General features: G+C 45.8%; 1 protein-coding gene across 1 annotated transcript; it reads right to left on the minus strand.

The window, feature by feature from the left end:
• Positions 1-282: 282 nt before the first annotated feature.
• Positions 283-3365, minus strand: LOC134983350 (zinc finger protein 862-like). Its single transcript, XM_063949058.1, has 3 exons — positions 3207-3365; positions 3014-3120; positions 283-2922 (listed from the first exon to the last, which is right to left on the minus strand). Exons 2-3 carry the CDS (start codon positions 3113-3115, stop codon positions 1549-1551), a joined length of 1476 nt encoding a protein of 491 aa, XP_063805128.1. The 5' UTR covers positions 3116-3120; positions 3207-3365; the 3' UTR covers positions 283-1548.
• Positions 3366-17420: the final 14055 nt, after the last annotated feature.

A 17420-nucleotide genomic window follows, 5' to 3' on the forward strand; every position in this document is an offset into this window, starting at 1 on the left:
CTCGGTTGTCATCTGAAATGTTGAGTGCAGATTTGGTAACTGAAGAAGAGCAATCGCCACAGCTGTCCAACTATTTATGCAGGCTCAGGCGGATGCCGTCTTGTCACTGGCTGTAAATATCCTCTTAGGCGCTGTGCTGAAGCTGAAACAGAACCATACAACATAAACTGACTGCATGTTATCAGAGTCCATTTGTACTGCATTCCTAGTTCTTCAAAGCACAGCTTATTCCTTGGAGTAGAATTGTAAGACCACCATAGATTTTTAGTCTCGTACAATTCTTCCACACAAAAATAAGGGCTTGTGCTTTGAAGAACTAAAGAACACAGCAGAAAAGGGACTCTGATAACAGGATTATGGACATACTAGGGCCACTCCACCACCTCTAAGTAGGAATACTCTCCCTCCTCCCACATTTACTTGGTACTCACCTTTTTGAACTGGAAAGTTGGGCTCCAAGTAGCTTGGGTGGGTCAGTTTATGTGCGTTGTCCTTGGTTGTTGCTCACAATCTACAGTACAGGTGTTTCTGATTGTAGAGTGTGGTCGGTGGCCAGCTGTGTGTGGTCTACAAGAAAATATTCTTCTTTGCTTTTTCATCCAGTGCTTTACCGCCTCTCTGTAGTTTACCTTGCCATTTAGCTTAATGGCTAATATGCTGTTGACATTTTCCACCTTGAGACGGTTTCTGTGATCTGTTAAGATTAATTTAACTTGCGAAAAAGTTCTTTCAACTTCAGCAGTTGAGAGTGGTAGAACACAGCCAACTGAAACAAGTTTCTGAATTAGAGGAAATGCTACGCCAATTGTGTCTTCAGATTTTTCTAAAGTCTTGTACACGTTGACCATGGACAATCTTTCATTATCAGAATTTTCTTCTTCCGTTTGTAAGAATACAGATTTAAAGTCTTCCCATTCTGATAACAGAAGATCTTCGTCCAGTTGATAAAAATCAGCAAGCTGTGCCATTTCGGCCACACCATAAAATCCCACACCTTTGTCTGCATTAAGATGCCTCATATCTAAGACACTTAGATGATCAAGTATAGCTATATTATGCATCCTCTCTGAAATGTTTTGGACCAATAGATCTAGAAAACACCTTGCATCTTCTTCAAACTTACAATTTTCTGCTGCTATAGGAGCCTGAATTCCTATTTTTCTTGCAGCATTTTCCAGGTTCCTGCAAAACTGACCCCCAGGCTTACGCTTTAAATTTTTCAAAGCACCAAGCGTAATGGAAACATTGCTGTGTATTGTAGACAAGTCAATATCTCTTCTTTCAAAGATTAAAACTAATTTGGAAAGCAGGCTCAGTACATCACAAAGAAAGTGAATTAATTGAAAAAAATGAAAATTTTTCAGATGTTTGAGAAGTCCTTCAGCAGTTGGCCCACTCACACCACTTGTAGTCCTTGACTGTCCAGTTACAACAGCATTTTCCAAATCGACAATGATCGAATGATAATTAATTCTTATTGAATTAATAGCATTTTCATGTGATAGCCATCTTGTGTGGCTAGCCTTTTTTATTTTTGTTCCCTTACATTTAGTAAATACTCCTTTGTATTTCTTCCAAAGTTTTGCTCCTCACAGAGCTGTATTTATAGTATTTGTAAATACTTGTTAATACTTCATCCATTTTCAGGAAAGGATTCAAAGATTCAAATGTATTTTTTGTTGCAAGAGCTAAACGATGATTGTGACAATGTATTGAAATAATCTTATTATTTTTGGCCTTTAGTTTGGCTGCTACTCCATCACGGTGACCAACCATTGAACTGGCGCCGTCACTTCCAAAGCCTACTAATTTCTCAAACCCTCCACAGTCTTCTATAGTCTGTGAAAGAGCATTGAAAATAGTTTCTGATTTTCCATCTGGAATTTCTGTATCATTAATAAAGGACACACTGACTTCTCCATCTTTTATATATTTTGCAGCAGTTGCCAAGTGTTTTCTGTTGCTGACATCAGTAGTTTCATCTGACATAACTGAAAATGATGGACTCTTCTGTAAAGACAAGATAACTTTCTCTCTTTGAACACTGGCCATCGAATTAACAAATTCGTTGATTGTTTGGTAGCTTGTATATGAGGCATTTTTAGATTTGTTCAGAGGGGCTAAAACTGGAGACTTTAATTCTTCTATACAGAAAACAACAAATGGTTTAAAAACAGTTGTATGTGGTATATTATGCTGGATTAGAAAATCCAGGCACTTCATAGCACATTCCACAGCTTTGAATTCCTCTGACTCTGGTCTATTTTTTCTGTTCTGTGAAGCTTCAGCATTACAACCGATTATTTCAGTTTGCATTGCTGCCTTGTGCATCTCGGAAACAGAATGCTCCTTAATTTTATCGCGCCTTACTGTGCTCATCCCACTATTCATCCATGGAGATTTGTTGTATTTTGTGTCGTTCAACAGATGTTTTAAACACAGCTTGCAGAGTAGAGATTCTCTTTCACCATTTTTTTTACAACTAAGCCACGGAAACTCTCTTTTCCATTTTATTTGGAAACCAACTTTATGTTTTGACTTTTTTTTTGGAGAAGCACTAACCCCAATGTCATTTATTATATCTGTATCTTCATTAGAAGAGCACCTTTCTTCAGATAGGTCATCATCCAAAATAATAGGGGGTGAGGTGTCACACTCTAAATTCTGAGAACAGTTGGCAAGAGAGATGGAGGATTGAGAATGCACATCTATGGTGTTTTCATTAACAATGACATTACATGACGTCGATACCGAGTCATCTACATTGCTGCAATTTGTGTTAACTGTGGCCAGTGAATTATCTTGGGAAGTGCATTGATTATCTGTGGGTACAGGATCAGAGGTGCTGGGTACAGGATCAGAGGTGCTGGGTACAGGATCAGAGGTGCTGGGTACAGGATCTAACTCTGCTGCATTTATTTTCTGTAATTAATAAAAATCGTAATCTAAATTCAAATATTTGTTACACTTTCTTACAGGGGTTTAAAATGGGTGTATGTAAATGTTTTCCTACCTTCTTTTTTCCTGAAAACATTTGATTGATTTTCAAACATTTTTTGCCTATTTCCTTGTTTTTTCTTTCATGTTCTTTCACTTTCCTTTTAAGAGTAGGCATGTTTTCTAAAAATAAAAAAAAATAAAAACACTTAACACACTCAAGCTCCCTAGAATGAGAGCCACTGTACTCTCCGTACCAGCAAACTCACCTGAGACAAGTTGAGGTCTCCTGTCATTCAAGCCAAGAGGATCAAAGAAGGATCAATATGCTTATTTGGAGCCTGTGGTGTGGAGTGATGCACAGTTGGTTCAATGGTTGGTCAACGTGATGGAGTACATAGAGACGAGGATGAGGATGAGCCAGCTTTCTGTGGAAGAACAAAACACTTTAACACACTCAAGCTCCCTCGGATGAGAGCCGCACTGTTTACTCTCAGTACCAGCATACTCACCTGAGGCAAATTGAGGACTCCGGGGATGCCGAGAGGATCAAAGAAGGAGCCAGAATATGCCACTTTGGAGCCTGTGGTGTGGAGTGATGCGCCAGTTGATGCAGTGGATTGCTTAACGTGATGGAGTACACAGAGATGAGGATGAGGATGAGCCAGCTTTCTGTGGAAGAACAAAACACATTAACACACTCAAGCTCCCTCGGATGAGAGCCGCACTGTTTACTCTCAGTACCAGCATACTCACCTGAGGCAAATTGAGGACTCCGGGGATGCCGAGAGGATCAAAGAAGGAGCCAGAATATGCCACTTTGGAGCCTGTGGTGTGGAGTGATGCGCCAGTTGATGCAGTGGATTGCTTAACGTGATGGAGTACACAGAGACGAGGACGAGGATGAGGATGAGCCAGCTTTCTGTGGAAGAACAAAACACTTTAACACACTCAAGCTCCCTCGGATGAGAGCCGCACTGTTTACTCTCAGTACCAGCATACTCACCTGAGGCAAATTGAGGACTCCGGTGAAGCCGAGAGGATCAAAGAAGGAGCCAGAATATGCCACTTTGGAGCCTGTGGTGTGGAGTGATGCGCCAGTTGATGCAGTGGATTGCTTAACGTGATGGAGTACACAGAGATGAGGATGAGGATGAGCCAGCTTTCTGTGGAAGAACAAAACACTTTAACACACTCAAGCTCCCTCGGATGAGAGCCGCACTGTTTACTCTCAGTACCAGCATACTCACCTGAGGCAAATTGAGGACTCCGGTGAAGCAGAGAGGATCAAAGAAGGAGCCAGAATATGCCACTTTGGAGCCTGTGGTGTGGAGTGATGCGCCAGTTGATGCAATCGGATTGCTTAACGTGATGGAGTACACAGAGACGAGGATGAGGATGAGCCAGCTTTCTGTGGAAGAACAAAACACATTAACACACTCAAGCTCCCTCGGATGAGAGCCGCACTGTTTACTCTCAGTACCAGCATACTCACCTGAGGCAAATTGAGGACTCCGGTGAAGCAGAGAGGATCAAAGAAGGAGCCAGAATATGCCACTTTGGAGCCACAGTGGTGTGGAGTGATGCGCCAGTTGATGCAATCGGATTGCTTAACGTGATGGAGTACACAGAGACGAGGATGAGGATGAGCCAGCTTTCTGTGGAAGAACAAAACACATTAACACACTCAAGCTCCCTCGGATGAGAGCCGCACTGTTTACTCTCAGTACCAGCATACTCACCTGAGGCAAATTGAGGACTCCGGTGAAGCCGAGAGGATCAAAGAAGGAGCCAGAATATGCCACTTTGGAGCCACAGTGGTGTGGAGTGATGCGCCAGTTGATGCAATCGGATTGCTTAACGTGATGGAGTACACAGAGATGAGGATGAGGATGAGCCAGCTTTCTGTGGAAGAACAAAACACATTAACACACTCAAGCTCCCTCGGATGAGAGCTGCACTGTTTACTCTCAGTACCAGCATACTCACCTGAGGCAAATTGAGGACTCCGGGGATGCCGAGAGGATCAAAGAAGGAGCCAGAATATGCCACTTTGGAGCCTGTGGTGTGGAGTGATGCGCCAGTTGATGCAGTGGATTGCTTAACGTGATGGAGTACACAGAGACGAGGACGAGGATGAGGATGAGCCAGCTTTCTGTGGAAGAACAAAACACTTTAACACACTCAAGCTCCCTCGGATGAGAGCCGCACTGTTTACTCTCAGTACCAGCATACTCACCTGAGGCAAATTGAGGACTCCGGTGAAGCCGAGAGGATCAAAGAAGGAGCCAGAATATGCCACTTTGGAGCCTGTGGTGTGGAGTGATGCGCCAGTTGATGCAGTGGATTGCTTAACGTGATGGAGTACACAGAGATGAGGATGAGGATGAGCCAGCTTTCTGTGGAAGAACAAAACACTTTAACACACTCAAGCTCCCTCGGATGAGAGCCGCACTGTTTACTCTCAGTACCAGCATACTCACCTGAGGCAAATTGAGGACTCCGGTGAAGCAGAGAGGATCAAAGAAGGAGCCAGAATATGCCACTTTGGAGCCTGTGGTGTGGAGTGATGCGCCAGTTGATGCAATCGGATTGCTTAACGTGATGGAGTACACAGAGACGAGGATGAGGATGAGCCAGCTTTCTGTGGAAGAACAAAACACATTAACACACTCAAGCTCCCTCGGATGAGAGCCGCACTGTTTACTCTCAGTACCAGCATACTCACCTGAGGCAAATTGAGGACTCCGGTGAAGCCGAGAGGATCAAAGAAGGAGCCAGAATATGCCACTTTGGAGCCACAGTGGTGTGGAGTGATGCGCCAGTTGATGCAATCGGATTGCTTAACGTGATGGAGTACACAGAGATGAGGATGAGGATGAGCCAGCTTTCTGTGGAAGAACAAAACACTTTAACACACTCAAGCTCCCTCGGATGAGAGCCGCACTGTTTACTCTCAGTACCAGCATACTCACCTGAGGCAAATTGAGGACTCCGGTGAAGCAGAGAGGATCAAAGAAGGAGCCAGAATATGCCACTTTGGAGCCTGTGGTGTGGAGTGATGCGCCAGTTGATGCAATCGGATTGCTTAACGTGATGGAGTACACAGAGACGAGGATGAGGATGAGCCAGCTTTCTGTGGAAGAACAAAACACATTAACACACTCAAGCTCCCTCGGATGAGAGCCGCACTGTTTACTCTCAGTACCAGCATACTCACCTGAGGCAAATTGAGGACTCCGGTGAAGCCGAGAGGATCAAAGAAGGAGCCAGAATATGCCACTTTGGAGCCACAGTGGTGTGGAGTGATGCGCCAGTTGATGCAATCGGATTGCTTAACGTGATGGAGTACACAGAGATGAGGATGAGGATGAGCCAGCTTTCTGTGGAAGAACAAAACACATTAACACACTCAAGCTCCCTCGGATGAGAGCTGCACTGTTTACTCTCAGTACCAGCATACTCACCTGAGGCAAATTGAGGACTCCGGGGATGCCGAGAGGATCAAAGAAGGAGCCAGAATATGCCACTTTGGAGCCTGTGGTGTGGAGTGATGCGCCAGTTGATGCAGTGGATTGCTTAACGTGATGGAGTACACAGAGACGAGGACGAGGATGAGGATGAGCCAGCTTTCTGTGGAAGAACAAAACACTTTAACACACTCAAGCTCCCTCGGATGAGAGCCGCACTGTTTACTCTCAGTACCAGCATACTCACCTGAGGCAAATTGAGGACTCCGGTGAAGCCGAGAGGATCAAAGAAGGAGCCAGAATATGCCACTTTGGAGCCTGTGGTGTGGAGTGATGCGCCAGTTGATGCAGTGGATTGCTTAACGTGATGGAGTACACAGAGATGAGGATGAGGATGAGCCAGCTTTCTGTGGAAGAACAAAACACTTTAACACACTCAAGCTCCCTCGGATGAGAGCCGCACTGTTTACTCTCAGTACCAGCATACTCACCTGAGGCAAATTGAGGACTCCGGTGAAGCAGAGAGGATCAAAGAAGGAGCCAGAATATGCCACTTTGGAGCCTGTGGTGTGGAGTGATGCGCCAGTTGATGCAATCGGATTGCTTAACGTGATGGAGTACACAGAGACGAGGATGAGGATGAGCCAGCTTTCTGTGGAAGAACAAAACACATTAACACACTCAAGCTCCCTCGGATGAGAGCCGCACTGTTTACTCTCAGTACCAGCATACTCACCTGAGGCAAATTGAGGACTCCGGTGAAGCCGAGAGGATCAAAGAAGGAGCCAGAATATGCCACTTTGGAGCCACAGTGGTGTGGAGTGATGCGCCAGTTGATGCAATCGGATTGCTTAACGTGATGGAGTACACAGAGATGAGGATGAGGATGAGCCAGCTTTCTGTGGAAGAACAAAACACTTTAACACACTCAAGCTCCCTCGGATGAGAGCCGCACTGTTTACTCTCAGTACCAGCATACTCACCTGAGGCAAATTGAGGACTCCGGTGAAGCAGAGAGGATCAAAGAAGGAGCCAGAATATGCCACTTTGGAGCCTGTGGTGTGGAGTGATGCGCCAGTTGATGCAATCGGATTGCTTAACGTGATGGAGTACACAGAGACGAGGATGAGGATGAGCCAGCTTTCTGTGGAAGAACAAAACACATTAACACACTCAAGCTCCCTCGGATGAGAGCCGCACTGTTTACTCTCAGTACCAGCATACTCACCTGAGGCAAATTGAGGACTCCGGTGAAGCCGAGAGGATCAAAGAAGGAGCCAGAATATGCCACTTTGGAGCCACAGTGGTGTGGAGTGATGCGCCAGTTGATGCAATCGGATTGCTTAACGTGATGGAGTACACAGAGATGAGGATGAGGATGAGCCAGCTTTCTGTGGAAGAACAAAACACTTTAACACACTCAAGCTCCCTCGGATGAGAGCCGCACTGTTTACTCTCAGTACCAGCATACTCACCTGAGGCAAATTGAGGACTCCGGTGAAGCAGAGAGGATCAAAGAAGGAGCCAGAATATGCCACTTTGGAGCCTGTGGTGTGGAGTGATGCGCCAGTTGATGCAATCGGATTGCTTAACGTGATGGAGTACACAGAGACGAGGATGAGGATGAGCCAGCTTTCTGTGGAAGAACAAAACACATTAACACACTCAAGCTCCCTCGGATGAGAGCCGCACTGTTTACTCTCAGTACCAGCATACTCACCTGAGGCAAATTGAGGACTCCGGTGAAGCCGAGAGGATCAAAGAAGGAGCCAGAATATGCCACTTTGGAGCCACAGTGGTGTGGAGTGATGCGCCAGTTGATGCAATCGGATTGCTTAACGTGATGGAGTACACAGAGATGAGGATGAGGATGAGCCAGCTTTCTGTGGAAGAACAAAACACATTAACACACTCAAGCTCCCTCGGATGAGAGCCGCACTGTTTACTCTCAGTACCAGCATACTCACCTGAGGCAAATTGAGGACTCCGGGGATGCCGAGAGGATCAAAGAAGGAGCCAGAATATGCCACTTTGGAGCCTGTGGTGTGGAGTGATGCGCCAGTTGATGCAGTGGATTGCTTAACGTGATGGAGTACACATAGACGAGGACTAGGATGAGGATGAGCCAGCTTTCTGTGGAAGAACAAAACACTTTAACACACTCAAGCTCCCTCGGATGAGAGCTGCACTGTTTACTCTCAGTACCAGCATACTCACCTGAGGCAAATTGAGGACTCCGGTGAGCCGTGAGGATCAAAGAAGGAGCCAGAATATGCTGCTATGGAGCCTGTGGTGTGGAGTGATGCGCCAGTTGATGCAATCGGATTGCTTAACGTGATGGAGTACACAGAGACGAGGATGAGGATGAGCCAGCTTTCTGTGGAAGAACAAAACACATTAACACACTCAAGCTCCCTCGGATGAGAGCTGCACTGTTTACTCTCAGTACCAGCATACTCACCTGAGGCAAATTGAGGACTCCGGTGAGCCGTGAGGATCAAAGAAGGAGCCAGAATATGCTGCTATGGAGCCTGTGGTGTGGAGTGCCAGGAGTCAGAGGTGCAGTGATGGATGTGACAGATAGTTGTGTCATGTGATTGAGTACATAGAGACGAGGATGAGGATGTGCCAGCTTTAGAAAAAAAAAAGAAAGTAATAAATGTGGACAGATTTTTCAATTAACTTATAGAATTTTAAGTGTTGCACCTTATGTCATGAGGATGCTGTATGATTTGGGGGCCCTTAATTATTATGGTCATCATTTATGATGACCATTCAATAATGGCCCCCAAGTCATAAAGTAAACTGGGGCAGATGTATTAAACTTGGAGAAGTGATTATAGTGCATTAGCCAGTCAGCTCCTGTCATGTAAAACCTGTAATGATTGGATGGTGCATTCATATTTAATGCACTATCACTACTCCAGGCTGTTCCTGATGGTTCTGAACATTCGGACAGGTTACTATTCCCACTTATAGTTCGCGTGGATAGATATTCATGAAAAATGTGAAAAAAATAAAAAATGTGAAAAGCACAGGAAGAATATACAAACTCCACACAATAGGACCAATAGTCCAACAGAGTGCAGTGGGACGGTCATGCAATGGTAGCTTTTTTAAAATATATATTTATTCTATTTTGTCCCCTAAATCTCTTCAACATACAACTTAATGAACTTATAAAATATAAAACCACTTGTGACAGTCTACTCACACCTTAAATGTGGCTGCACAGATTTGTTATATAAAAAGCAAGGTATTTCAGCTAATAAGAAGACTATATATATATATATAATGTTATTTGCATATTCCCTCACACCCCGGTCTGTATGTACCCTCCCCTCACACCCCGGTCTGTATGTACCCTTCCCTCACACCCCGGTCTGTATGTAACCCCCCCCCCCTCACACAAGGTCTATGTATCCCCCAGACCCTGGTCTTTGGGGGATACATAGACCTTGTGTGAGGGTGGGGGGGGTTACATACAGACCGGGGTGTGAGGGGAGGGTACATACAGACCGGGGTGTGAGGGGAGGGTACATACAGACCGGGGTGTGAGGGAATATGCAAATAACATTATATATATATAGTCTTCTTATTAGCTGAAATACCTTGCTTTTTATATAACAAATCTGTGCAGCCACATTTAAGGTGTGAGTAGACTGTCACAAGTGGTTTTTATATTTTATAAGTTCAAGTTGTATGTTGAAGAGATTTAGGGCTCAAAATAGAATAAATATATATTTGAAAAAGCTACCATTGCATGACCCACTGCACTCTGTTGGACTATTGGTCCTATTGTGTGGAGTTTGTATATTCTTCCTGTGCTTTTCAAATTTTTCAAGATTAACTATCCACGCGAACTATAAGTTATAGTTCGCGTGGATAGTTAATCTTGAAAAATGTGAAAAAAATAAAAAATGTGAAAAGCACAGGAAGAATATACAAACTCCACACAATAGGACCAATAGTCCAACAGAGTGCAGTGGGTCATGCAATGGTAGCTTTTTCAAATATATATTTATTCTATTTTGAGCCCTAAATCTCTTCAACATACAACTTGAACTTATAAAATATAAAAACCACTTGTGACAGTCTACTCACACCTTAAATGTGGCTGCACAGATTTGTTATATAAAAAGCAAGGTATTTCAGCTATATAAGAAGACTATATATATATATATATATATATATATATATATATATATATATATATATAATGTATTCTTATTTGCATATTATGTACCCCCCTCACACCCCGGTCTGTATGTACCCTTCCCTCACACCCCGGTCTGTATGTACCCTCCCCTCACACCCCGGTCTGTATGTACCCTTCCCTCACACCCCGGTCTGTATGTAACCCCCCCCCTCACACAAGGTCTATGTATCCCCCAAAGACCAGGGTCTGGGGGATACATAGACCTTGTGTGAGGGGGGGGGGGGGGGGGGTTACATACAGACCGGGGTGTGAGGGAAGGGTACATGCAGACCGGGGTGTGAGGGGAGGATACATACAGACCGGGGTGTGAGGGAAGGGTACATACAGACCAGGGTGTGAGGGAACACTGGTACAAGGCACAACACTTATCCACAGCTATATATTGTACAAAGCATCTCTCTGAGATGGGAGTACCACTGTTTTATTCTGAAAGAACTGCACTATAAAACACAGATAGTATTGCACTGCAAGTTACCGTTACATTTCTGCTCTATTTCAGTTCGTCATTGTATGGGTTAGAGGGGGCTTCTCCACGTGAAACAAAGAATGATCTATGTACTACCGTACTGAGTACTTACATCACAGAGGGGGAGCGCTGATCACCCAGCCCCACTTGCGGAGCGGTATTAAAGATGGCGGCCGGGTGATCCTCCCTGGCGTCTCCTTTTAAACATTCATCCACACAGGTGGGCTGGGTTTGCCTCGGCGGGAGAGGCAAACCCAGCCCTCCTGTCTCACCAGACCCTGAGCAGACCTATAGAGGACGCTGACAGCTAATGACAGGGCAGGACAAGGCGGACGGGGAGGGGCGGGCCGCGGAGGTCTCCGTCTCGACACATGCACGGAGTCTCAGTGATAATAAAAATGCAGTGCAGTGTGCTTAGTGTGTTTGGCGGCGTGGCGGGGTCCAGCGGGCAGCAAAGTGCGGGGCGGGAGGGCGCAAACAAACGGGCAGGGCGGGATTCAGGGGTCTAAAAAAGGGGCAGGGCGCAGCGCCCTGTGAAAGACACCTAGAGTGAACACTATAGATAGCAACTCCCGAGTTCTGGCAATACCCGGGTGACCTGCCGACTTCTTGGCATGGAATTCCAGGAACACTCGCTGTCTTAACCTAGGAGGCACAAACAAAAGACCTACCGGAAGGTCTGAAGGAGCCTGCTCCTATGCTGTAAGGACTAATGATAAGAGGTCCTGGGCAATGCCCACTTTAATACATGATGGGGACACAATGGGCAATGGCTCCTCGTGGTCTCCTGGATTGGAGCAAAACTCTGCGAGAGCGCATCAGCCTTGATGTTTTTTGACCCAGGGCGATATGTTATCAAAAAATTAAAGCGAACAAAAAACAAAGCCCATCGTGCCTGCCTGGCATTGAGACGCTTCGCTGACTCTAAATATGCCAGATTCTTATGGTCGGTGAGAATTGAGACCACAAACTTAGCCCCCTCAAGCCAGTGTCTCCACTCCTCGAGTGCATCCTTAATAGCCAACAATTCCCGGTTACCCACGTCATAATTCATCTCGGCAGGCGAAAATTTACGGGAAAAGTAAGCACAGGGATGAAGGCAATTATCAGACACTCCCATCTGAGAAAGCACTGCCCCAATACCCATCTCAGAGGCATCTACCTCCACCACAAAAGGACGCTCTGGATCTGGGTGTCGCAGCACCTTGGCCGATACAAATGCCCTTTTGAGACGGGCAAAAGCCGCTTTAGCCTCACAAGACCAGTGAGCAACATCCGCCCCTTTCTTAGTGAGTGCCACCAAGGGCGCCACTATAGACGAAAATCCAGCGATAAATCGTCTATAAAAATTTGCAAAGCCCAGGAAACGCTGAAGCGCCTTCAAACTAGTGGGCTGCACCCAATCCAGGACTGCCTGTACCTTGGAACCCTCCATTTGGAAACCTTCTGGGGAGATAATATATCCTAGAAATGCGATTTGCTGAACTTCAAATTCGCACTTCTCCAGCTTCGCCCCAAGCCGGTGGTCTCTAAGTTTCTGGAGGACTAAGCGTACATGCTTCCGATGTTCCTCCAGGGAATGGGAGAAGATTAGGATGTCATCTAAGTATACAACTAAGAATCTATCCAAATATTCCCTGAGCACATCATTCATGAAATCCTGGAAGACTGCCGGGGCATTACAGAGCCCAAAAGGCATCACCAAATATTCATAATGCCCTGAGTGGGTATTAAAGGCAGTCTTCCATTCATCCCCCTCTCTTATTCGGATTAGATTGTACGCACCGCGTAGGTCAATCTTAGAAAAAATGGTGGCAGTACGAAGCTGGTCAAACAAGACCGAAATGAGAGGCAGTGGGTATGAGTTTTTAATCGTGATACGGTTCAATTCCCTGAAGTTGATGCAGGGTCGCAACGAACCGTCCTTTTTACCCACGAAGAAGAACCCCGACCCAACTGGAGACTGTGAAGGTCTGATAAATCCCTTAGCCAAGTTCTCCTGAATGTACTCTGCCATAGCATGAGTCTCAGGACGTGACAGGGAGTACAACCTGCTCTTGGGAAGCTTAGCATTTGGCAACAAATCAATGGCACAGTCATAGGGGCGATGGGGAGGTAGTACCTCTGCAACTTTTTTGGAGAACACGTCCGCAAAATCTGCATAACACCCTGGCAATCCTGGCAAACTTAGCTGCGAGAGCCTGACTGGGAGGCTCAAGCAACTCCTGAAACAATCAGTACCCCAACTAAGAATCTCCCCAGAGACCCAGTCAAATTGAGGATTGTGGGCCCTTAACCAGGGTAACCCCAACACCAATGGGGCAAAAGTACAGACAGTCACATAAAAGGACAATTTTTCAGAGTGTGTGGCTCCAATAAACAAAGACATCTGGCTAGTGCAAGAGGTAATTTTACCTTGGGATAATGGTTCCCCGTTTAACCCACAAATCTCAATTTCCGATGCCAAGGGTACTAAGGGAACAGAGTGTTTCAGGGCGAATTGGCGGTCCATAAAAACTCCGTCGGCCCCACTGTCCACAAAGGCCTCAGTCTTGACAGTTTGACCGAGGATCTTCAAGGTCACCGGAATGATAAAAGTCTTCTTGGGAAATTCTGACTTCTGGCCTGACAGGATATTTCCCATCACCCTCAGGCCCTGAAGTTTTCCGGCTTTTCTGGGCATGATACTACCACATGACCTTTATTCCCACAGTACAAACACAACCCCTGCTGTCTCCTCCGCGTCTTCTCACGCGAGGAGAGGCGGGTAGCCCCAATCTGCATAGGCTCCTCAGAAAATTCCTCAGAGTCTGAGGTTCCCTTGGGAAAGAAAGAAACCTCAGTCTCCCTTTCAAGCCTACACTCTCTCAGCCGTCTATCCACCCGGATGGATAACTGCATGAGCTGATCCAAGCTATCAGGCAAGGGATATTGTACCAGTTGGTCCTTTATCTGGTTAGAAAGACCTCTTCGGTACTGGTGTCTCCGGGCTGGGTCATTCCACTGGGTATCATGAGCCAACCTCCGAAACTCCGTACAGTAAACCTCAACTGGCCTTCGCCCTTGCTTAAGGATCGAAATTTGAGCCTCGGCTGAGGCCGTCTTGTCAGGGTCATCATACAACATGCCCAGTGCCGTAAAAAAAGCATCAACACTTTTAAGCGACGGACAGTCAGGCTGCAACCCATATGCCCAGACCTGTGGGTCTCCTTGTAGCAAGGAAATCACTATGCCCACCCGCTGAATCTCCGACCCAGAAGACTGAGGCCTAAGCCGGAAGTATAGCTTGCAGCTCTCCTTGAAACAAAAGAACTGCGAGCGATCTCCAGAAAAACGATCCAGGAGTTTTACTTTCGGCTCCTTAACCCCTGAAGGTGCTGCTGCTGCTGCGGGAGCTCCGCCAGCGGCCTGGGAGGTGTGCATTTTAATGGACAAATCATTAAATTGTCGAGTCAGGACCTGCACCTGATCGACCACCTGTTGCAACGTATTTAGAGGGGTATGCTCCATATTCCCACAAAATTTCAACAGGAGTATTAGGCTGCTGAATATGTTATGCACACCAGTGCCTGCAGGAATGTACTGGTGTCAGAACTGTTATGCACTCCAGTGCCTGCAGGAATGTACTGGTGTTTGAACTGTTATGCACACCAGTGCCTGCAGGAATGTACTGGTGTCTGAACGGATAGGTATGCAAAACAAATGAACTCACAGACAGACTGGGACATATGACATTACGTACACAGAAGGTGATAGGGTAACAAAATACACACAAAGTGAACAGAGAAGCCCAGAGGCTAAGGAACTGGGTGTCTCCCTAGTATTAGTAATGCTCAGATGGGAAAAGCAAGATGTTGTGTTTTAATACGTAGAGAACCCGAAATGCTGTTGCTAAGGGCAACAGCAAAACCCTAAAGGGTTACCAAGTTCACAGAGTAGTAAAAGAACCCCAGCAAGCTAAACGACTGACTCCAGTCTTACTGCTAGGTCTGGATTGGCAGAGTGCAGTACCAAATCCCCAGGCCTATTTGCAGTAAGCAACAACAAATACAAAGCTACACAGTACTGGCTAACTTTCAGGAACTGACTAACCAACAAAGATTCAGCAGCATCTGCTTAACCTGAGAAGAGGCCTTATAAAGCAGTGCTGTCCACGCCCCACTCAGACCTCACAGACTGTAAGCACAAAATCCAGCACCGGATCCCCTGCCGTGCAAAGAGCCTGTAACCACTGCACAGCAAAAGACCCGAACCGGAGTATCAGCTGCGCTCAGGTTACTCCGCTAGCACTTGTCTCCCGGTTGCCATGACGACGTGGCAGCACAGGGCAGGAAACCCTAACAAGAATAAAGAAAAGAGAAGAAAGAAGAGAAAGAAGAACAGAGAAAATGAAAGATGGTAATGTAGCTAGCCAAGTTTTACGGGTAAAGATATGCGTGAGGTTGGCAATCCACGGTTACACAGATTTATTGGCAACAAAATGACCAAATTGTGACATAAATGAAATTCAAGAATCATATAAGAAACTGTGGGGTATATTTACTAAGGTCCCGATTTTGACCGAGATGGTGTTTTTTCTTCAAAGTGTCATCTCGGGAATATACTAAACTCAAATCACGGCAGTGATGAGGGCATTCGTATTTTTATTATGGCTGTGTAGTAAAAATACGAATGAATACACCATCGGTCAAATACGCCTGTTATTTGGTAGAACTCGGTAATTTACTAAAATTTGTATTTCACAAACACTGCCGGCAATAGCCAAACACTGCTGTGAAAAAATACCAATCTTAAAAAAAAAAGCAGTTTTAAAACAGACCTGCTTTTTTTTACCGTGTTCTGATAGTCATGCACGGATCCGTGATATCCATGCATGGTTATCAGTGGGAATGGGTGGGAAATGATGGAAAATTAGAAAACAAAAATGCGTGGGGTCCCCACTCCTAAGCAAAACCAGCCTCGGGCTCTTTGAGCCAATTCTGGTTGAAAAAATATGAGGAAAAAAATGACTGGGGCTCCCCCATATTTAATCAACCAGACCGGGCTCTGCGCCTGGTCCTGGTGCAAAAAATACGGGTGATAAAAAGTGTTGGGGTCCCCCGTATTTTTTGAACCAGCACCGGGCTACACTAGCCAGGTACATAATGCCAGAGCCAGGGGACACTTTTATTGTGGTCCTGGCGTCCCTGGCATTACATCCCCAACTAGTCACCCCTGGCCGGGGTACCCTGGAGGAGTGGGAACCCCTTAAATCAAGGGTTCCACTCCCTCCAGCCACCCAAGGGCCAGGGGTGAAGCCCGAGGCTGTCCCCCCCATCCAAGTGCGGCGGATGGGGGGCTGATAGCCAAGTGTAAAAATTCAGAATATTGTTTTTAGTAGCAGTACTACAAGTCCCTGCAAGCCTCACCCGCAAGCTGGTACTTGGAAAACCACAAGAACCAGCATGTGGTGTAAAACCCGGGCCCGCTGGTACCTGTAGTACTACTACTAAAAAAATACCCAACAAAAAACAGGACACACACACCGTGACAGTAAAAGTTTATTACATACATGCACACCTCCATACATACATACTTACCTATGTTCAGATGTCGACTCGGCCCACGTCTCGTCGTCGATTCCAGGGTACCTGAAAATAAAATTATACTCACCTAAATCCAGTGTGTCATGTCCTTTTGTAATAATCCACGTACTTGGCAAAAAAACAAACCGCATACCCGATCCACGCACTGAAAGGGGTCCCATGTTTACACATGGGACCCCTTTCCCCGACTGCCAGGACCCCCCCTGACTCCTGTTAAAGAGGGTCCCTTCAGCCAATCAGGGAGCGCCACATCGTGGCACTCTCCTGATTGGCTGTGTGCTCCTGTAGTGTCAGTGAGGCTGTGCAAGGCAGAGATACAATGTAGCGCCTATGCGCTCCATTGTATCCAGTGGTGGGAACTTTGCGGTCAGTGTTGAGGTTACTCATATTTTCCTCATATTTTTTCAACCAGGACCGGTTCAAAGAGCCCGAGGCTGGTTTTGCTAAGGAGGGGGCACCCCACGCATATTTTTTTCCTACTTTAAACTATTTTTAATTTTTTTAAAGATGCACAATGAAACCCTGTACGGATCTCACAGATCCGTCCGAGTTTCATTGTGTTAATGTCGGCAGTGTTTTACTATTCACTCCCGTAAAACACTGCCAAAAAATACAAATGACATCGACATCGGAAAACACGAAAATGTAAAATACGACAGCTTAGTAAATTAGTCGGAAAAAATTCAAAAAGTTGCAGTTTCACACACTCAATGTAATTTGTGTTTGAACTTTAACCTCATTCT

Source organism: Pseudophryne corroboree (assembly GCF_028390025.1).
Source record: "Pseudophryne corroboree isolate aPseCor3 chromosome 3 unlocalized genomic scaffold, aPseCor3.hap2 SUPER_3_unloc_13, whole genome shotgun sequence".
Classification (NCBI taxonomy): domain Eukaryota; kingdom Metazoa; phylum Chordata; class Amphibia; order Anura; family Myobatrachidae; genus Pseudophryne; species Pseudophryne corroboree.